We start from the raw sequence: 23,100 nt of genomic DNA, 5'->3' as shown, positions 1-23,100 counted from the left end.
ACAGGGCGGGGCTCGTCACCGGGTCCGGCAGCTGAAGCTCCTCGCTCGCTCGGGTTACCCCTGCAGCGACGCCCCCTGGTCCCGCCGCCGTCGCCACCGCCGCTCCCGCCCCTCAGCTCCTCGGCCGCGCCATGGGCACCCGCGACGACGAGTACGACTACCTCTTTAAAGGTGAGGCCGTGGGCCACCGAGAGCCCATTCGGGGCCCGAGACACTCCCGGGGGACCCGGGCAAAGCCAGCCCTGCCCTGGTCGGAGTCCGCCTCGGCGCTTCCTTCCTGCCGCCCCGTCGGGGGTCCCGCCGCCGGTCCCGGTTCCCGCGCCCTTGGGAGGCCTGTCGAGCCGCGGCGCCCCACACTGTGTGTCCTCCCCGATGCCTGCGTCCCTCACGGCCGTGCAGTCCCTTCCCTGGGCGCCTCGAGCCCCTCCTTGGATGCACGCTGCTGGTCTCACATCCCCCTCTGACAGGCCCCTGCCTGGGCTGCACACCCACGTCGGGACACCGACTGGCTCTGGGGGGGGGGGCGGGTTGCTTTTTTTCTTTTCTGTTCGTTTCCCTTCCCTTCCCTCCTCGTGAGCCTTTCCTGGGCTTCGGCCAGATTCGCCCGTCCCCGGGCCCCCACCCCCATCCCCGCAGACCTCGAGGTCAGTACCGGCGGACTGTCCCCTCCCTCCCCACAGACGGGCAACTAATGTTTAGCGCTCTGGTGCGACCTGGCTGGTGGGAGGGAGACAAGGGGAGGGCAAGAGGGGCTGTCCATCACTCCTGGCGTTCATGCACTTGTCGCAGTGTCCAGGCAGGCAGATGACTTCCCACCTCGCGGTTTTTTTTTTTTTTTTTTGCCCCTTTCCTTCTCCTGTCCCTGCCTAGCTACAACCAGACCGGGATAACTCCTTTACTTGGCTTTCGAGAAGGGGCTGCGGATGGGTGGTGGCTGTTATCCCTGCCAGACCTGAAGGCCCAGTTCCCGAACAGGAAAGGTTGTGCGCTGCACAAATACTAGCGAGCTTATCGCTGTGGACTGGTTGCTTCCTGCTGCAATACTGGGAGGATCCGACAGGAAGGGAAGAACCCTGGTTGGTCACATACCTTTCCCAAACGGTGAGAGAGGGTTATAGTGCTAGCGTGCCCTTTTAGTGAAATCAAGAATTTATTACAGGGTGGGGGGAAATGTGGAGCCGGCGAACCGAACAGGGAAGGATGTAAATAGAGACTTGCTTATTGGTTGAGTCCGCGAAGAAGCCAAAGTGAAAGGATACAGTTCTCAGTGAAAAGAGAGTACAGTGAACGCTTTTTTGTTCATGAATGCGCTCTCACTTTTGTAGTCTTCTCTGCTGCTGAATTAGAAGGGCAGCCATCAGTAATTTGTTGAACAAAAATCATTACCAGTGAGGAAGAAGCCCTTGCTTTTAAAGCTTTACTGTGGAGGGTGGAGTTTCACGAGTGTTAAGAATGGTGAGTGTTCCTGGCTTTGCCGTTGGGTGCTAAGAATGATTGGACTAAGCGAAGAAGCAGGAAACATTTCCAAATACTTTACAAGTCTTGACTTATTAGCTGCTGGTACACCCTTATCAAAAGTTACTCCTCCGAATATTCTGTTTATAGGGTAAGTACCTTCAGTGTCTACCCTTACTACCATATTGGAAAGTAATGTATAGATAAGAAGGCACCAAGCTTTAAAAATACAACTAGGAAAGCAGGCCTTGGTGGTCTAGGCTTTTAAAATCCCGGCATTTGGGAGGCAGAGGCAGGCAGTTCCAGTCCAGCCTGGTCTACAGAGTGAGTTCCAGGACAGCCAGGGCTACATAGTGAGTCCCTGTCTCAAAATAAATAAATAAATAAATTAAATAAAATAAAACAAATAGGAGACCTGGGATGTTTATTTAAGGCATTTGAGATTATTTGAAATTACCTGAACCCTAAGGTTTAGTCAGCCAGGGAGTTTTATACTTTGTAATGGTGGTACCTTTTGAAGTTATTTCTCTTATTTGGCTTGGAATGTGAATGTTGGTTATAGAAAACTTTATTTTTCCTAAGAATGTTAATTTACCCTAGATTGGCTGAAGGAGTTAAAATTTAATTTTTAGATTAGACCATCCTTTGATCAATGAGAAAACATGGGGGTTTTATGGTTTTTTTGCCTTGTGACCTTGGAAAAGTTAACTTTTTAAAAAGTATTTTTTTACTTTTTGAGATTATGATATAATTATACTATTTCTCCCAGCTCAACTTTTTGAGCCTCTGTTTCCTCAGTTAAAGGAAATACTGTGATACTTTTTGGGGAATGACATTATAAAATTTAGCTCTTGTGAGGACTCAATAAATGGTTATAAATGAAGTTATAGTTCTTGTCAGACTTTTGAGCTATAAATCTTTTAAAAAATTTTTAAAAATTGTATTTACTGATTTGTGTGTGCTAATGTGTACTATAGCACATGTTGAGGGTAAGAGAACAAATTTTGGGAGTCAGTTCTTTTCTTCCACCCTTACAGTCTCAGGGATCGAATTCATGTCATCAGGCTTGGTTGCAAGCATCATTTCCCACCGAGCCACCTCACTAATCAATACATCTTTTTAAAGAACGTGTCAATTTTAATAAAGAAGCACAGAACCAAGAAACTTCTGAAATATTTTGTGTCTACGTGGGTTCTGGTTTTTTTTTTTTTTTTTTGTATACTTTGCTGTGTGAGACTGGGTGTTTGAGAATTCTGCTGAGAAGAGTTTCCACGTTTTAGAAACTGCTACAGGATATGAGTCACTTTATTTTTTATTTCAACACTGATTACTTAGCCAATTTTTTACTTATACAATTATTTTAAAATGATTTCATTCGACAGAGATTTATTCACTAAGATGAATTGTAGCATTTCAACTTTGGAGGAGGTTAACGCACACTTAAAAGTTAGGGCAACTGGGGTTTGTACGTGGGGCATAAGTATGTGTATTAGCATGGAGTAGATTAGTCTAAATGGGAATGTAATGTGGGCAGAGAGGACAATGCTAAATGATGCATTCTTGAAGGTTAATTTTTACTTAAGCTTGGCTGTTTAAAAACCTGTTAATCTTGTACATATACAGTGTAGTTAAGGTGCTGTGGGGCACAAGTGAGGTAGCTGGGTACCAGGACAGCCAAAGTGGCACTTTCTCAGTGCAGCTGGGTGCGTAGTCTACCTCCCCTGGCTTTATCTTCTGGGTCTCATTGAAGTCCAGGTGTCACGAGTCATCAGCTGATCATCGTCAGTAGCACCCACTGACTTGAAGTTGAAGCTTGGCGGCTTTTCTTTCACAGCTTTCAGTTTAGCAACTCAGATTCTGATGATGAACCTGGAAAAACATGTCTAGACTTCAGCCTTATTGATGCATTTTATTTTAAAAATTGGTGAGGTTGGACTGTGTGGTTGAGATTAAAATTATCTTCCAAGCTTTTGAAAACCAGTGTGAAAATAGTGATTTCAGCTGGTAAATTTTAAAGCTAATATTCTGTAGGTGAGGTGAGAAGTTAAATTTTAGTCCTGAAAATGAGCTTGAATGTGAGCATGATGGCTTATGCCTGTGATTATAGTGCTTGGGAGGACAAGGCAAGTGGATAGCCATGATTTTTTAGGTCAGCCTGGGTTACAGAATGAGACCGTGTTTCAGAAACAAACAACGAAAACAATAGCAAAAATACTTAAGTGTGGTTGGAGATAGGAACTAAATTAATACATATATATACACACACACACATATTCTGCTTTTACAGTATTTAACAGTTTGATATTTGTGTTTTGTATAGAATATAAGGCATATATGTAAACAAATTAATATTAAGTATTAGTTTGAGCTTCAGTAGATGAGGCTATCTAAGTTTTCGGGGGAATTATATTTAGGAATTATATTGCCATCCAGTTTATACATACTGCTATGTCCATTCAGCCTAGGATATTAGTAATTAATATATAAAAAATTTACTGGAGCTTCCTTTAAATTCTTTTTGCATTTATTTATTTACTTATCTATGTGACTATTTGTATGTTGGGGTGTGTGGAGGTCAGAAGTCTGTCCTCTCTTTCTACCATCAGGTTTGGCAGCAAGTGCCCTTATCTGCTGAGCCATCTTGCTTGCCCAGAAATTGATTTCTTTGATTGTTGGATATGAATACATAGTATCCCACATTTTTAAAAAACAAGAGGCTGGTGGGAAGATAAATCATATGCTTAGCATTAGCCTTAGGTGTTTAGATCTTCACACCACCGGTGTGTGGGGGGCGCAGAATTAAATGTCTTTTTTTTTTTTTTTTTTAAGATTTATTTATTTATTTTATTATATGTGTATACAATCGGATTTTTGTTACAGATGGTTGTGAGCCACCATGTGGTTGCTGGGATTTGAACTCCGGACCTTTGGAAGAGCAGTTGGTGCTCTTAACCACTGAGCCATCTCACCAGCCCTCTTTTTATTTTTTATTTTTTATTTTATGTATATGAGTAGCTGTACAGATGGTTGTGAGCCACCATGTGGTTGCTGGGATTTGAACTCAGGACCTTTGGAAGAGCAATCAGTGCTCTTACCTGCTGAGCTATCTTGCCAGCCCCAAATGTTGTCATCTTAATGAAAGTATTTTGCCTTGAAATTGTTTAATTTTGAGTCCACAAACAAAGGTCCATAAGTTTTTTTGTTTGTTTGTTTTGTTTTTTTAAGAATCATTATCAATGACCAATGAATTCTCTTTTGTTTGTTAGATAATTCCATCCATCCATCCATCCATCCATCCGGCCATTGAGCCTAAATAGATTATTTCTTGCTTTGGTTAGAAAAAAGAAATGGCTCTCCTTATCATGTCACATTTCTTTTTCTTTTTTCTTTAAGATTATTTATTTTATGTATATGAGTACACTGTAGCTTTTTTTCAGACACACCAGAAGAGGGCATCAGATGACATTGCAGATGGTTGTGAGCCACCATGAGGTTGCTGGGAATTGAACTCAGGACCTCTGGAAAAGCAGTCAGTGCTTTTAACTGCTGAGCTATCTCTCCAGCCCCTGATCATGTCACAGAAACTATCTTTTTTTTATCCTTACAAAACTGGAATCTCCGGTTTTTTGGTTTTTGGAGACAGGGTTTCTCTGTATAGCACTGGCTGTCCTGGAACTCTGGAGCCCAGGCTGGCCTCAAACTCAGAAATCCACCTGCCTCTGCCTCCCAAGTGCTGGTATTAAAGGTGTGGGCCACCACTGCCTGGCGCTATTTTTTGAGTTATAAATTTTTTAAGGTAATTTTTTTAGGTAATGAAATTAATTGAAGCCAGGCGTGGTGGCGCACGCCTTTAACCCCAGCACTCGGAGGCAGAGGCAGGCGGATTTCTGAGTTCAAGGCCAGCCTGGCCTACAAAGTGAGTTCCAGGACAGCCAGAGCTATACAGAGAAACCCTGTCTCGAAAAACCAAAATAAATAAATAAATAAATAAAATTAATTGGTTACATGGGTGTGTATGTGTGTGTGGGGGGGTGCGGGTTCTTCACTTAGTATAAGAATTTGACCTTGATGCGATGGTAAGTTTAGTCTTTAGTTAAAAGTAGAGGACAAGACATAAGCCAGAGAGCTTTAGAGATGGCTCAGCAATTAAGAGCACTTGTTACTCTTGCAGAGAGAACCTAACCCCAGTTCCAGGTGACATAGCAAGCATGAATGTAATGTACATACATGCATGTAGACAAAGCATTCATACACATAAAGTAAAATTAAAAAACCCCAAAATGTAAGAATGGCTAATTTTTAAAAACAAAACAGTGTGACTTAGTTCTGGAGCTTCTGTGGGAGTCTACACTGTTGTTTGAAGGTGTTTCCCACCACAAGATGCTGTTACCCATGTGCCATGCTCACCTTTGCTTTTTTACTTTAAATTGTGAGTGGTTCTGAATTACTATTTGAAACTGAAGTGTCTGTGAATTAATTAGATGTGTTCTAATCTTTAGTTTTTTTCTTTCTCCACTGTTTCATACCTCAAGTGAGTGCCAATGCTAGTATGTGACCAGAAGTGATTCAAAGATTTCCTCAGCACATTATCTTCTTCCTCCCCAAATCACATTTATTTATTTAAGGGTTTTTTTCTTTTNTTTTTTTTGGGGGGGGGGGCTCATGCCATGGTGTTTATGGATAGAAGTCTAAGACAATTGAAGGGATGGATTTTCTTTCTACTGTGTGGGTCCATGAGATTGAACTCAGGTCTTTAAGCTTGGCAGTAATTGCCTCTACCAGTGAACCATCTTTCAGGCCTAAGTTTCTGTATTCTTGTCGTGACTGAGGATTTTTATTCAGGAAAGGTGTAGGAAGTTTTGGCAAAAGCCCAGACTAGGTTCTTGGCTGGGACCCTTTCCCTGTTCCCACCCAGGAGTTGTGATCTGACCATTTAACCTCTTATACTAAGACTCAACAGTGAATGTATCTTAATAAGGAGGCTCTATTAATGTTGCTGGGATTCAACTTCACATCTACAGTAGTGGAGTTTGGAAACCAGCCTACTAATCATTCTGTAAATTGAAAGTACATTGTTTCTGTTTTTATGACCTTGACATCATTTTCCCTGGTATCCAGTAAAAGCATTTAATGTCTGTTTTGCTAGGGTACTCTCTGATTGACTACAAAGACAGAATTATCTTTGTTACATGGAATCACTGCTGCTGGGATTTCTTGCTGAATCAGCTGATACAGGAAGCCAGAAAGATATGCAGTTGATAATGCATGGTTGTTCTAGGTCTAGCTGTGTGTACTTCTGCAACAAGAAAAGTGTACTCTCTTTTTCCTTTGGCTGGAGTACAGTCAGCCTCCTTTCTACATGTACCGTCAAATCCCAGTCTTTTGAGTAAAACATGGCTTGTTAGTCTGTGACTTTAACCCTGAGTGTTTCTAGTCTGATGCCTAAATCAATTAGCTACTTAAAAAGTATTACTAGGTCTGGAGAGATGGCTCAACGGTTAAGAGCACTGACTGCTCTTCCTAAGGTCCTGAGTTCAAATCCCAGCAACCACATGGTGACTCACAACCATCCTCAGATGAGATCTGATGCCCTCTTCTGGGGTGTCTGAAGACAGATAGCTACAGTGTACTTACATATAATTAATAAATAAATAAATAAATAAATAAACAAATTTGAAAAAGTATTACTGGTCAACAGTAGAAATAGTGTTCACTAAAATACCTACAAAAAAATTATGCAGGGAAAAAAATGTTAGCTGGCTCAGATTCTGTAAACCTCCAACCCCATTTTGATCTTTAAGTTTATGTTTTAACCCAACTTGTCTGAAGTTGGGCACAATGGCCCACACCTATAATCTTAGCTTTCTGGAAGCTGAAGTAAGAGAGTTTTGTGCGTTTTAGACCAACCTGGGTTCCAGATTGAGACCCTCCCTTAAAACAAACAACTTGTTTTTCAGTTTCCTGTCTTGCCCAACTCACCCCCCTCCCCTCTCCTTGAGAGACTGTTTATCTGTGTAGCCCTACTTCTCTTAGATCTCATTCCTGTAGACCATACTGGCCTCAAACTCAGAGATTCACCTGCCTCTGCCTCTGCCTCCAAAGAGCTAGGATTAAAGGTGTGTGCCACTGGCTCTGTTTCTTTTGTTGTTGTTTTGTTTTGATACTGGGTCTCACTTCGTAGCTTTTTTTTTTTTTTTTTTTTGGTTTTTTGGTTTTTTGGTTTTCAAGACAGCGTTTCTCTGTATAGCCCTGGCTGTCCAGGAACTGACTCTGTAGACCAGGCTGGCCTCGAACTCAGAAATCTGCCTGCCTCTTCCTCCCAAGTGCTGGGATTAAAGGTATGCACCACCACGCCCGGCTCACTTTGTGGCTCTTATTGGCCTAGAACTATGTGTAGACCAAATTGGCCTTGAACCTAGAAAGATCTGCCAACCTCTGCCTTCTATAAGTATACCATGAAGTACACTTCTAAAAGAAGTACACCATGGCTGACTCTGAAATTTTTATGTGTGTGGGTGATTTGGTCTACAGTAATGTCTGTTAACTTCTTGTATGTAGTACAGGCAGAGGCCAGAAAGGGGCATCAGATTCTGGAACTGAATTACAAACTGTTGTCTGGAGTTAAAGTATTGTAAGCTACCTCTGGTACAAGGACTCAATCCTGGGTCCTTGGAAGAATAGCCAGTGTTTAGTTGCCATCTCTCTAGCCCATGAGATTCCCCCCCCCCTTTTTTAATTTTCATTTAATTCCCAGATAAAAGACACAAGATTTTTATATTTATAATAAGCCTTTAATGAACTAGAGCTGGTCAGATATCTACCCTCTATGCTATTAAAATCTACTTTCCTGTCAATAATCTTGAGTTAAAACTTGTCATGTTCCACCTGGGCAGCTCTTAACTCCAATTGGTCAGCCCTCATGGTCATGTTTTCATGACTCATCTATCCTGTGGCATGTTCTCGCTCCTCAGACCCCAAGCCTTGGGCATCTTTATTCACCAATCAGGAATAACTTGGGTGGCAAGGTTATATAAGCACCGCTTGGGTCTACACCTTGTCTACACCTTGTCCCTAGGGGCAACCAGGACCAGTATTTAGTATTATAATACATAGCAATAGACCAACCCTCAGTGAGTTCTCTGCACAAGTGGAGTGTGTGGGTCCCAGAGATGGAACTCTGTAGTCCTCAGGTTTGGTGGCAAGTGCCTTTATTTGCTAAGTCATCTCACCAGCTCTATTTGAAGAGTTTCAAAATAGAGTAACACTTGAGATGAGAAGTTACTTGTAAATAAACTGCCACCTTTTATAAAAATCACAGGAAATTAGTATAATCAAAATTTGTTTTGGAAAAAAAAATTTTTTTAAATCCTAAGTGAAAGTGTTTGCCCTCCTTGCTTTGGCTTTGACTCAGTGTCAGAATTGTTAACTTCCTTGGGCTCCCGTTTGTCCATAGTGAGATGGGGTGTCCTCGTGCTTTCTGCCAGTCTGAACTGTAACTATTAAAGATGATTATAGTGCCGGGCGTGGTGGCGCACGCCTTTAATCCCAGTACTCGGGAGACAGGCAGGTGGATTTCTGAGTTCGAGGCCAGCCTGGGCTACAGGGTCAGTTCCAGGACAGCCAGGGCTACACAGAGAAACCCTGTCTCAAAAAACCAAAACAAAACAAAAGATGATTGTAGTTTCTATGAGCAGAGCAGCAAAGCTTGTAAGGCTCATGCCTCCTGTTTTAAATGTGTTTCAGCTCTCTCTCACCCCAGTCTTTTAATGACAGTAGTAGAACGCAGTACACACTTTCCTACTCCATGCACTGACATCTCTTGTTTGATATCTAACACATGAAAATCACAAGTCGATATTTACTTTTCAGAATGCTTTCTAAGGTAGTGAGGTTGATATAAGTTAAAGATAATAGATTTTTGAATCCATGACTACAGTATTCTATGATTAAAATTGCAAAATTGCATTTTTAAGGGCTGGGGATATAGCTCAGTTGTCAGGTGTTTAGCTACCTTACATGAGTAGGCCACTGGGTGTGAGTTCCTAAATAGGAAAAAAGGAGGGGGATGTTTTTTAGATGGGGTGCTATATCTGATCTGTGCTAAGTAGATGATGTGCGAAAGTCATTATGCAGACAGAAATAGATTACAAAGAGTAAGTGATTGGTTTAAATTGATTAGTCATGGATGTAAACTATTCAGTACTTTGCTTCTGTCTCTTTAAAAAATCCTTGGTTGTATTTATTTTGAAGCCAAACACCCTCCTGTTACGCATGTTGGTATTCTGAATGTGCTTGCCTTCATCCAGCTTATATTATTTTTTTTTTTGTCTTTTTAGTTGTCCTTATTGGAGATTCTGGTGTTGGAAAGAGTAACCTCCTGTCTCGATTTACTCGAAATGAGTTTAATCTGGAAAGCAAGAGTACCATTGGAGTAGAGTTTGCAACAAGAAGCATCCAGGTTGATGGGAAAACAATAAAGGCACAGATATGGGACACAGCAGGGCAGGAGCGGTACAGGGCTATAACATCTGCGTAAGTTCATGATTTTTAGTTCTGGAATAGGTTGGCATCAAGTGAATTGCTGACTTTAGGTATTGGGAAGAAACAGTAGTCCTCCCTTAACCTTGCAAGATGTTCCAAGACCTTCCTTCAATGCCTACAACCACAGATTGTACTAAACCCTATGTTTCTCTCTCTTAAAATTCATCTTATTTTTATTCATGTTTTGCCTGCATTGTGTATGTGTACCATGTTCATGCTTAGTACACATGGAGGTAAGAAGATGGTATCAGACCCATTGAAAGTATAGTTATACATGGTTGTAAACCACCGTGTAGATGCTAGAAAACAAACCTGGGTCCTCTACAGCAGCAGCAAGTACTCTTAACTGTTGAGCCATCTTTCCAGCATCTTGTATCTTTTCTCTTAATAGACCCTTTTTTCTTTGTCATGTCATAATTGCTTTTGGGGGCTATTATTAAATAAACTAAAGGTTACTTGAACACAGAAAAGACCATAAATAATGGGAGGGCTACAAAGTGACTTTAACAGGCAGGTAGTTTATATAGTGTGGGTACATTGGACAAAAGAATGAGTCATGTGCTGACCTGGATGAAGGGGAACACTGAGGAGTTTGTCATGATACTTAAAATGATGGCAATTTAAAGCTTATGAATTATTTATTATTATTTTCCATTTAATATTTTTGGCCTGTGGTTGACTAGGTATAAAACCTCATATAAGGGATGACTACTGTCTACCATATCTGGGGTGTGTGTGTGTGTGTGTGTGTGTGTGTGTGTGTGTTGAGACCTGGTCTCACTTTGTAGCATGCTACTCATTATGTAGCCCAGGCGGGCCTCAGACCTCCAGCACCCAGGACGGTTATGTGGTACCACCCCTCATGTGATACTAGAAATTTTCAGAAATTTATTTACAAGCTTGTACTATTACTTTTAAAAATCACTTTGTATATTTGTGTGTGTTCCTGTGGATGAGTATATGAGAGGCTGTAGAGAGTGTTTATGTTAGTGTGTATGTATTATTGCTGAAGACTGTAGAGAGTGTTTATGTTAGTGTGTATGTGTATGTATTATTGCTGATAGTGGTCAGAGGACAACCTTGGATATTGGTCCTCACACTTGTGAGGTCCTACCTTGTTTGAGATAGGCAGTATTTGTTGTTCAGTGCTGTTTATGCCAGGATCCCTGGCCTGAGAACTTCTGGGATTCTCCTGTTTCAACCCTTCCCTCCCCCCCAACTCCCTCATATCACAGTAGGAGGACCAGGATTACTGAGTGCTACCATGTCAGCTTTTTCATGGGTTCTGGGGATTTTTAACACCCAAGCAGATCTTCATGCTGGATGGCAAGTGTTTTACTCACAGAGCTATCTCTCCAGCTCTATACCATCACATTTTGGGTTCTTTCTGGTGTTCATTTCTACTTTGTGATTGTCTTCTGATAGTTGATTGTTTCTGTTTGCAGATACTATCGTGGTGCAGTAGGTGCCTTATTGGTTTATGACATTGCTAAGCATCTCACATATGAAAATGTAGAGCGATGGCTGAAAGAACTGAGAGATCATGCTGATAGTAACATTGTTATCATGCTTGTGGGCAATAAGAGTGATTTACGTCATCTCAGGGCAGTTCCTACAGATGAAGCAAGAGCTTTTGCAGGTTAGTAATTTAAACTCCACAATATTACAGTGCTTCTGCATTTCTCTGTTTGAACATTACACCTTTCTGTTTTCGCAATGTTCTATGTGAGTCTGAAAAGTAGTATGTCAAGGAGTGTCGAAGACTGACAAGGATGCTTAGAAGTTGAGCACTTTATGCTTCATATAGGATCTGCTTATTTCTAGCTGCCCTTCTGGTAGGGGAAACTACCAGAAGAAAGCAGTGCTGCATCTGCTAAGAAGTCATTATGTTGTATTAGTGAAAGGATTGTGAGTATTTTCCTCTAACTTAAAATTTTCAAATTGGGGGCTGATGAGATGGCTCAGTGGGTAAGAGCACCCGACTGCTTTTCCGAAGATCCGGAGTTCAAATCCCAGCAACCACATGGTGGCTCACAACCATCTGTAACAAGATCTGACGCCCTCTTCTGGAGTGTCTGAAGACAGCTACAGTGTACTTACATATAATAAATAAATAAATCTTTAAAAAAATTTTTTTTCAAATTGAATAGAATTCTAATTGAATGTGTTTTTAGTTATATAGTTGCTAGGGAGGATGGTTAGGAGTGGAAATAGTGGGACATTTGATAAGCTTACTAAAATTTGAATAGTTTCATTCATTGTTATTGGTTGTATTTATATGCAGAAGTAATTACAAGGTAGTGAAAATTTCTTACTGTTACTTTTAACTTACTGAAGTAAAAGTAAAATATTGTCTGTATATTATGCCAGAAGTTGGTACCATTTAGGGGTTTTTGTTTGGTAGTTAGAAATACTTTCTCATGTTCTCCAGGCTGGTCTTGAATTCTTGGCCATGCTGAGCTAGGTCTTAGTCTTTTATCTTCCCTTTTGTGATTGTAAGCTTATCACACCTTCTGTTTTAAAACTTGGAGAAAGCTGGGCAGTGGTGGTTCATGCCTTTAATACCAGTCCTCTGGAGGCAGAGGCATGCAGATCTCTGTAAATTCCAAGCCAGTCTAATATACAAAGGAGTTCTAGGACAGCCAAGGCTACACAAAAAAATCCTGTCTTCAAAAACCAAAAAGCCAACAAGTACCACCAAAAAACACCTTGTGGAAAGTAGGGGAGGTAGGTCTGTGGTAAAGGGCTTGGCTAGCATTGGGGAGGCCCTGGATTAGATCACCAATCACCAGCACTATTAAACAGCAATCAAAATTTACCAGACTGAAAATTTTGTTTCTCTTTACAGAGAAGAATGGTTTGTCGTTCATTGAGACATCTGCTCTAGATTCTACAAATGTTGAAGCTGCTTTTCAGACAATTCTAACAGGTGAGACCTGTGTTTTCGGTTACACCAATGGGAACTGGTGTTTTAGGAAGTGAGTTAAACTAATTAGGAAACTGTTATGCCACCTAAAAATGACTATCATTAGCGAGCAACTGTAGTATAAATTCCTTGATGTGTACAGTTACAGTTTTTGCAGGTTGCACTTCAGTCATGTGTATTCATCTGGGGAAAAATTCTTTGAAAGTAATTTGTTCATTTCCTTGTGTTCAGGCAATGTAGTCTATACCTCATAGTCATGGGGACAGAGTTATATGTTCTTATGTATGTTCTTCTCTTTTTAAAATGTACTTTCATAAGGTAAATACTGAGATCCTGACTATAGAAAGATATAAATGCCTTTTGAAGTTAGAAAAAATTTGGCTGGAGAGGTGGCTTGGCATTTAAGGGTATCTTCAGTTCTTTCACACCCGAGTTGTGTTCCTAGCACCCATGTGGGGTTACTCACAACTGCCTATAGCTCTAGCTTCAGGGGATCCTGATGCTGGTACCAGCACACATGTGACAGACACACATGCACACACCAAAAAATCTTTAAAAAAAAAATTTGAAAAACCTAGGGAAATTATATCAAAAATTTTAAGTGAAAAAAAAGAAAGCACAAATACTTCTTCTGAGATACTTAGAGTGTGTTCCTTGTAAACACAATCAGCCCAGTCTGCATACGGAAAGGGTTAAATGAGTGCAAGGAATGGGACAAAGTTCATGCTGTTTTGGAATGTGAGTAACCAGGTCAGCTTCTTAGAAAAGGACATTTTATTTCTTCAGACTCATATTTACTTTGGCTTTATTAGAATCACCAAATTATAAGTACGTTTAGTCTATTAAGAAGTACTTTCATAGATTGCTTTTCAATAGACCTAAATTATGTGTTACTTTTAAGAACTTATGAATTAGAATCTAATCAACACAAAGTAGTGTCTTATGTGGTGTTCTGATAACTTGTTATATAGAATTGTTTAGTTTCCTATTGTAATGTAATAAGTTTTAATGCTGTATGTAGCACTTGTATTAGAGATGACCAGAATTTTAACTTTTAAAGTATTCTTTTATTGTTTAAAAGAAAAGTGTGTGTAATAAGCCTAGGGATTTAGATATTGGAGTGGAAAGCCTGATTCTTCCACTTATTTTTGGAGCTATAATCTTGAGCAAGTTACTTACTCTTTCAAAGGCTTTAATTTCTTCATCTGTAAAATTTGGATATATGTTATGTTGGAGAAATGGCTCAGCAGTTGGGAGTACATATTTTTCCAGAGGACTGGAGTTTGATTCCCAGTACTCATGCCAGGCTGCTTATAACCACCTGTAACTCCAGTTCCAGGGATTCTAACACCCTCTTCTGGCATCCACGTATACATGAGAACAAACACACATACATATACACATACTTTAAAATAAAAAAAGTTTCTGATACATTTTGGTTAGTTACTATTTTCTTTGTGAGAGAGCTTGTACTTTTAAATTACTGGAGTATGATTTGATATGGCATGATTTAATTTGTTGCTAATTAGGGGTTTTGTTGGTTTTTTGTTTGTTTGTTTTATCTTTATTCCACAGAAAAGAATGAACTGTCACTCATACTTCAGTAGTTCCCAAAAAAATGAGTTAATGCCTGTCAAGGGCTTAGCTCTTCCTGGTACATAGCAAACATCTGATAAATCAGTACTTAAGTAGTAATTAAGGGAAAACAACATGTTAAAATACATGGAAAAAAACCCAACTTTTTATGATTTGCATATACTTTATTAAAAACGTTTTTTTCTGGTTGGTTTGATTTGTTTCTTAGTTGGGGTTTCTATTGCTGCAATGTAACATTGCAGCCAAAAAGCAAGTTGGAGAGGAAAAGTTTTATTTAGCGTATACTTCCAGATCATAGTCCATCATTGGAGGAAGTCAGGGCAGGAACTCGGGGGTTGGAACCTAGAGGCAGGAGCTGAGGAGGGCTTCTGCTTGCTGGCTTGCTTCACATAGCTTACTTAGCCTGCTAACTTATAGAACCCAGGACCACGAGCCCAGGGATGGCACCACCCACAATAGGCTGTGCCTTCCCCCATTGATTACTAATTGAGAAAATGCCTTACAGATGGATCTCATAGAGGCATTTTTCTCAACTGAGGCTCCTTCCTTTGATTATTCTAGCTTGTGTTAAGTTGACACACAAAACCAGCCAATACACATTGGCTTAGTTTTGTTTTGTTTTGTTTTGTTTTGTTTTGAGACTGGGTTTTTCTGTGTATTCCTGGCTGTCCTGTAACTTGCTCTGTAGACCAGGCTGGCCTGGAACTCAGAGATCTACCCACCTCTGTCTCTGGAATGCTGAGATTAAAGGCATGCACCACCATTGTCAGCATAAAATTGTTTTTGTTATCTGAAGAATAGTCACTACGGCTGGAGGGGAATAGACAGCTTGTGGCACTGGCAGCTTTTTTTTTTTTTTTTTTTAAATCTTTTCTGAGTGATCTCACTTCAGATAGTTTTAAGCTTGCAATATTTTATTGAATATACAGAATGCCTACAAGTCCTACTTTCTTTTTGTTTTCCACTATGTAGGCTAGACTTGAGCATTCAGAGATCCACCTGCTTCTGCTTTGGAAATGCTGAGAATAAAAGCATGTGCTAATACACCTGGCCTAATTTTTATTTTTTTTTTTAAGATTTATTTATTTATTATATGTAAATACACTGTAGTTGTCTTCAGACACTCCAGAAGGAGTCAGATCTTTTTACGGATGGTTGTGAGCCACCATGTGGTTGCTGGGACTTGAACTCAGGACCTTCGGAAGAGCAGTCAGAGCTCTCAACCGCTGAGCCATCTCTCCAGCCCTAAATTTTTTTAAAATCACATTTTATTTATTCATTTATATAAGGTATGGGGTTATAGTATTTATAGTGTGGTAGCCAAAGGACAGCACCTTTTAGCATGTGGGTCATGGGGCAAGTACTCAGATCATCAGGCCTGGTGGCAGCTTCCTTTATTCACGGAGCTAAAATGTAAAATTATTGGAAATACTGTGCAGTAGATCCACACTTTGTTTATATCTGAGTTGTCTGGTGGTACTTTTAGAAGTGGTTCACATCAGCAAGGTGGGCTGATGGGTTGCTTCAGTCCTGCCTTCCAGTGCAGCTTTGTGTTTTCCATCTCAAGTTCACCAGGAGTTGTGTGGGGGAGGAGCAAACTGTTAGGGATCCAACTCTGTCTTTTCTGAATTTTTTTTTTAAAGACTTATTTTATGCATGAATACATCACCATTGCTCTTTTCAGACACACCAGAAGAGGGCATCAGACCCTATTACAGATGATTTTGAGTCACCATGTTGTTGTTGGGAATTGAACTCAGGACCTCTGGAAGAGTAGTTGGTGCTCTTAACCACTGAGCCATCTCTCCAGCCACCAACTATGTCTTGAGCATGTCAAGCAAGCACTGTCCCAGCGGAGTTTCATCCCTAAGAGATGTTTTTAATCACTGTTTTCCATGTCCTTTTTTCATTTTAACTTTATATTTTGGCAATTTCAGAGTTGGTTAAATCTTGCAGTAATAGTATAAAGAATTTGTGAGTACCTTAACACCCACCCCATTTCCTTAAGTATTAGTGTCTTTTTCCTTTCCATTTACCTCTCCCTTCCCGACGAAGACACACACACACTATATGCAAATGCAAGTAAGTACTTTGCATACTACCCTTTATCCCTAAGTCTTTTGTTGTTGTTGTTGCTTATTTACTAGAAACAAGTACTTTCTCTTTTATAACCATAACACAATGATTTAAATCAATAGTATCATAATAGCACATCAGTCTTTAGCTACAAACCTTATTCAGATTTTGCCAGTAATTCCAATTAATAATAATAAGGAAAAAGCCTGGAATCATATCATATGTACTTTCTTGTCACTGCTTGACAATAGTTCCTTTAATTTTTTTCCTTTCTCATCAACCTCAGTATTTTTGAGAGGTATAAGTCAGTTGTCATTTCTCAGATTGAGTTTATTCAGTGTTTCTTTATGATTAAATGCAGGTGTACAGCTTGTGACCTGAACGCTATAAAGGTGGTTCAGCTCATCATATAAGAGGCTCATGATAATGTGTCTTCGCTACTGGTAGTTCTAACTTTGAACTTTAGTTCAGGTACTTTAAGCCAGATTTCTCCATGTAATTAGTAAATTCAAGGTAAATTTCTAAATTGAAGACTAAACTCTTAATTCTATGGCTGAGATAATTTTAATTAAGGTAACACACTGGTTCTTTAAAGCCAATTTGGTAGTACATCTGTAATCCTGGTGCTTGGGGGGCTGTATGTGCCCAGACCATATAACAAGACCCTGTCTCAAAATACATAAAAACAAAGGCGCTAAAGTTACCAGGTACTAACTTCATGAGAATATGGAGAATTATTAGAAGTTTTTATATTACATTTTAACTTGTTTCTGTTGCATGTATGTGTATGTGTATGTGGGCACAGAGTGGAGGACAGAGGACAAATGCAGGAGGTAGTTCTTACCGTCTACCATGTGGGACCCAGGCATGAAAGAAACATGGGTCACTTTTACTCACTGAACTGTCTTGCCAGCCGAGTTTGAGTCTGTTTTCACTAGGGGTAATAGTATCTTGGTTCTCACTTGCTGCAGAAAATGTGGCACTATCTCAAATGGAAATCTTTTTTTGACCTTCAAGAGATGTACATGATGAACAGGAGGTTTGAAAAGTTGAATAAATAAGAAGCTTTTGTAGAGGCTGGCATGGGATTATCCAGGCTACTAGGTTTTAAATACTTTGGAGGAACTAAAAACTTTTTAATTTTTATTTTATTTTGTGTATATATACTTGTGTATGTAAGTGTACTACATGCCTGAGGAGATCTGAAGAGGGTGTCAGATCCACTGGAATTGCAGTTATAGGTGACTTGAGCTGCCTTGTGGGTGCTTGAAACAGAACAGCGTTCTCTGCCAATCATCTTAACACCTAAGCCATCTCTCCAGCACCAGTGGAACTATAATTATAACCCTTCTTGTTCCTTAATTTGGAACAATTGTGTGTAATCTCTTTAGAATTATTTTGCCAGCCAATCCACAACTCGGGTAGAGTAGAAAAACAGACTTTATATCTTTGGAGTTTTGCCTTATATTTAAAGCTATAATACATTAGTATTTTACATCATGTCTAAATCTCATATAAGAGATTCTGTTGGAGAATAGATAAAGCAGGATTGCTTTTTTTCTAATTGTTCCTAACCTTTGGGCATCTTGAAAAGGGACTGTGTGGAAATTTACTGACCACACATTCATTTGGTTCTAAAGGAGAACAGATCCTTGAGAGTGAAATAAGGTACCTGCCTCTGTTAGCATATTACTGCCCCCTCCTCCGTGCTGAAGTTACCCTTTATAATCAGACCCCTTCTGAACGGTTTATGCTTGCTATTTCCTTATCAAAGAAAATTACACACACAAGAGACTTAAGTACATTAGTTGTGGAGCTCTTTAGAAATGTTTAGACCTGAAAAAATATTTTTCTAATTCCTTTTGTTTATTGTCTTGTTGGTGGTTTTGGTGACAGGAGAAAGCATAGCAGCTGTACCATTCCTAGAATAGTGCAGCACTGTGGACTGTCTCCCAACACTGCTCAAGTTTCTTGCTTTGTAATGAGATCTCTTAAATTATTTGCCTCTCTTTCCTCTGAGAAGTCTTCCTTTGTCTCTCTCTTCCAGTGTTGCATGCGTTCGTAATTTATAGAAGAGTTTCTGGTATTTTGGTTTTGTTTTCCTAACTTAATCTTTAGAACAACTTATAAAGAAGTTAAAATTTAACAGGGATCACATATTTAATGTTTTTCTTTTCAGAAAGATACTCTATCCAGTTAGGTATTAATGGACAACATAGAGGGTGAATGTATAGCTTAACCACAAGTTGATGATTATCATTATTCCTTAGTCATGAGCCTCAGTCAGGGAACTCTTCTTTGCCCTGGACGCATTCCTATTCCATTCTTTTCTATTTTCTTTTCCCTTCCTCCCTCCCTTCCTCTTTCACCCTCATCCCTATCTTCTCTTCTTTGAGATAATGTATCACTGTGTAGCTCTGGCTGTCTAGAATTTACTCTGTATACCAGTTTGGTCTCAAACTCAGAGATCCACCTACCTCTGCCTCTCAAGTGCTGATATTAAAGGTGTGTGCCACCACATCTGGCCTTTTTTTTTTTTTTCTCTTTTAAGGCAAATTTTTAAGTATTTATTTTCTGTAATGGTGTGAGGTTCATTGAGTGCCACATTGTGAGAGTGAAGGTCAAAAGTCAACTTGCAGGAGGTAGACAAGGCTCCTTTTACCAGGCAGCTTCTGGGGATTATGCACACGTTGTCAGGATTGGAGAAAGGTGCCTTTATTCACTGAGCATCTCACTGGTCATTCCTATCCTCCCCCCAGAGAAAGACCTGGCAGTGTTCTTGTTTTTAAACTTTAATCAATAGCTTGTCTGAATAGTATTCTTTCTCTATTGATGTTTCACCTTTGAACCACTACCATCCTTCTCAGACAAATGAGTGTTTTTGTTAGTTTATCTATTAACGTGTGTGTATGTGTGTTTGTTTGTGTGTGTGTGTTTGTGTGTGTGTTCGCGCTCTCGAAATCCCTGAATGTGTGTTTCATGTGTGTGGGTGATAGAAGAGGTCAGAAGAGGGAGTCAGATGCCCTTAGAGCTCGACTGAGGACCAGTTTCGAGCCACCTGCTAGTAATTGAACTCAGGTCCTCTAGAAGATTAGCAGGTTCTCTTAAGCGCTGAGCCATGTCTCTAGCCCCACTTATTAAGTTACTGTTGCTCTACCTTAGGGAAAAAATTTTTTTTATATATGCATATGAATGCTTTCATTTATGGATGTGTGTACCACATAATATGCCTAGTGCTCATGGAGGCCAGAGGCATTGAATCTCTGGCACTGCAGTTATGCTAAGTCATCATTTGGGTACTGAGAACCAAACCCAGGTCCTATAAGAGCAGTAAAAAAGTTCCAGTAGCCCAGGCTGTCTTTTCAACTTGCTGTGTAGCTGAGGTTGGTCCTGAACCCCTTATTTTCCTGCCTCCACCTCCCAAGTGTTGGGCTCACAGATGTGCACTACCATGCTTAGCCTAAAAATAAAATGTAAATGTGTATGTTTCTGTTCTGTGTATCTTCCGTCTCTTTCACACAGTCTTCATGGGTTTACACATGTTTCTGTTTCTTCTGTCATTCAGAGATATACCGCATTGTTTCTCAGAAGCAAATGTCCGACAGACGTGAAAATGACATGTCTCCAAGCAACAATGTGGTTCCTATACATGTTCCACCCACCACTGAAAACAAGCCAAAGGTGCAGTGCTGTCAGAACATCTAAGGCGTCTCTCTTCCCCTAGAAGGCTGTGTATAGTCCATTTCCCAGGTCTGAGATTTAAATATATTTGTAATTCTTGTGGTCACTTTCTGTGTTTTATTACTTCCTTACACTTAAGAATCTTCCCATGTCTTAAGTCTTTTGATTTGGCTTTATAAAATCCTCAACTTTGTCCTGAATGACTGCAGTTCTTTTTCATGCTATGGCTTCTCTAGCCTTAGTTTAATAAACTGAATGTTTGAAGTCCTCAGTTATTGTTTACTCTTCATCATGGAAGCCTGTCACTGTAGGACAGAACAGAACTCGATCACTTGAAGTTTAGACCTATTGGTCCTGATCAGCTCTAAGACAACCTTAGAAATAAGCTATTGTTTTGCCACAGAGCAGCTTGTAAGACACTCCTCTCAATACAGTACATATTTTGACAGATCTAAGGATTGCCCTGTAAACATAACAGCATTTTGAGAGCTTGAAGATTTTCCATTGTGGAAGTCAGTTTCTAAAATGCCTTAATAGGTCTATGTTGTAAAATTTTTCTTTAGTTTTTGTAAGCATCAAAGATGATGGGGATTCTTTTTTGTTGTTGTTTTTCTGGAAAAGAATTAATAAACACAAAGGACTGTTACAGTTTGCATAGGGTGTGGTTATGTGATCAAAGTTACCCTACTGCCTGGTAGGCTAGTGGACTTCTGTCTGAGGTGTCTCTGTTGCAGTGATCGGCACCCAGAGTAGCTTAACCAGTCTCATTTCCTAGCAGTGGATTGTGTGATATTTTTATTGCTCGTGCAATAACTAGCTTTAATGCTGGTAATATTACATTTTGGAGTGTTAATTTTGTTTTTAAACCTGTCTAGTAAGTGAAATGCAGCCTAATTTTATCACCATATTCACCAACCAGCATGGGTAATTATTTTAACAATGCTTATATTTGAGTTCTGCAGTGTATAATGGAATATAGTTCAATTAATCCTTTGGTTTTAGTATGTCTAAAGAATACAGTGAGAAGTTAATTTATACACAAGTGGTACCACTTAAAGGCATGTGTTCTTTTAGTATATAAAATGAAATAGTACCTTGAATTTAAGTAGAATGTACTTAAGCATTGTAGGGTCCTGAAATAGACTTTTCCACTACATAATTGAAATCAATGGAACTAGTTTCTCATTCAGAAATGTACACACTAATACTTAGTTTTACTTCCTTGTGGATAATATTAAGCACTTACCCTGACGTTTTCTGAACGTTGACTGCAAAGACGTTATTAAGGATGGTGGGATACCTGCAAAAGCTGTGTGGACTTGCATAGATGACTGTGTTTCATGGTTAAATCTTCTGCCTTTTGCAGTGCTCATGATGTGTGGGGAGCACAGAAGGCATTGCTATAGTCAGTCATTTTGTTTTTCTTTTGTAGTTATTTGTTATTTTAGTGTATTGGTTATAAAGATACTGTCTATTTATAAATTGCTACTTTGTATTTTATGCATGCTCTGTATTTTGACTTTTTTTTTTTTTTTTTTTTTTTTTTTTTTTTTTTTGCTATTGATTTGGAGTATATTCTCATCCTAATAAANGATACTGTCTATTTATAAATTGCTACTTTGTATTTTTGTCTTTGTTCCTGTTTGTTTTTTGTTTTTTTTTGTTTTTTTTTTTTTTTTTTTTTTTTTTTTAGCTATTGATTTGGAGTATATTCTCATCCTAATAAACAGTTATAGGGGGACTATTCCCAGTGTTGTCAGATTACATTTTTCTTCTGAATGCTTTGGAAGTAGCCATGAAAACCTTGCTTCTGATGAGTGAGAAGATATGTTCTTGCATTGCTGAGTAAACTTGGACTGGGGGTAACAGTCATTTCAGGTAGACTTTAGATATGCAGTTCAGTTATACTCTTGGGGAAGTATTTCTAAAAATGGTGGTGACACAGTCTGTATTTTTCTAACAGTGTCACTAGACACAGAAAAAGCTTCCATTTCTATTAAAATTTACAGTAGATTTATGAACTAAAACTAAGAAAAAAGAAATTATGTAGTGAATGAAAATGAATGAGTAGCTTTTTAAAAATTTTTTTATTTTAAACCAAGAATAGTTTTTTTTTTTTTTTCTCCAAGAATAGATTTAAACGCTACTTGTACATGGTGGATTTGGGGACCTCCAGGCAACATTAGGTATTCGAAAGAGACTTTGTTTGCATGTCAACAAGAATCTTCATGTTGAGTTAGATCTCAGGAGACACACTGTCCCAAGTAAGAAGCATTGCGATTTTATTTACTTGGACAGTCTTAGGCTCAAGCAGCTGCCAAGTACTTTGGTGCTTGACTCTCCTTTTCACTGGATTTAATTTTAGGTGTTTTTCTTAAACCTGTTTGTTCTCCTTAAAAGCCAGTTAGCCATCATACCCTGTCTTTGTTATTCAGAAATGCTGTACCTTTTTTCAAAGTTGTCACTGTGTCAGATAAGTTATCTAGCCATTCTGCTAAGTATGCTAAGCAGAGGTTTCGACCAGTGTGGCCTTTGCCATAGATCCTTTAATTCTAGAGTTTGAATCATGTATCTGAGCTAGTCTTAGTTCTTTCTTTGATTGTTAGGAAAATGAATATTTTAATTTTTGTCATTTCTGACTTGTGTTTATAAGATCCAAATGCTCCCAATGGTTTGAGCTGTTGTGAAAATCTCCTTAATCTGTTATAAAGAAAAAAGGTATACCATTTGGACAATTTTGGCCAACACGAGAAGCAAAAAAGGTTGGGTAATTAAAAATTTATTTATGTTTTCAGTTTATAGAATTTTGTAAAATGTTATTAACT

The 23,100-nt window shown here is 39.3% G+C and overlaps 1 protein-coding gene across 1 annotated transcript; it reads left to right on the top strand.

Moving 5' to 3' along the window:
- On the top strand, window positions 1–21,775 carry Rab11a (RAB11A, member RAS oncogene family). Its single transcript, XM_029543534.1, has 5 exons — window positions 1–171; window positions 9,792–9,987; window positions 11,442–11,635; window positions 12,845–12,925; window positions 20,160–21,775. Exons 1-5 carry the CDS (start codon window positions 132–134, stop codon window positions 20,297–20,299), a joined length of 651 nt encoding a protein of 216 aa, XP_029399394.1. The 5' UTR covers window positions 1–131; the 3' UTR covers window positions 20,300–21,775.
- The last annotated feature ends 1,325 nt before the right edge of the window (window positions 21,776–23,100 follow it).

Source organism: Mus pahari, chromosome 10 (assembly GCF_900095145.1).
Source record: "Mus pahari chromosome 10, PAHARI_EIJ_v1.1, whole genome shotgun sequence".
In the NCBI taxonomy this organism is placed as follows: Eukaryota; Metazoa; Chordata; class Mammalia; order Rodentia; family Muridae; genus Mus; species Mus pahari.
The sequence above is the reverse complement of the archived record's forward strand: the minus strand, read 5'-3'. Positions and strand labels throughout refer to the sequence as shown.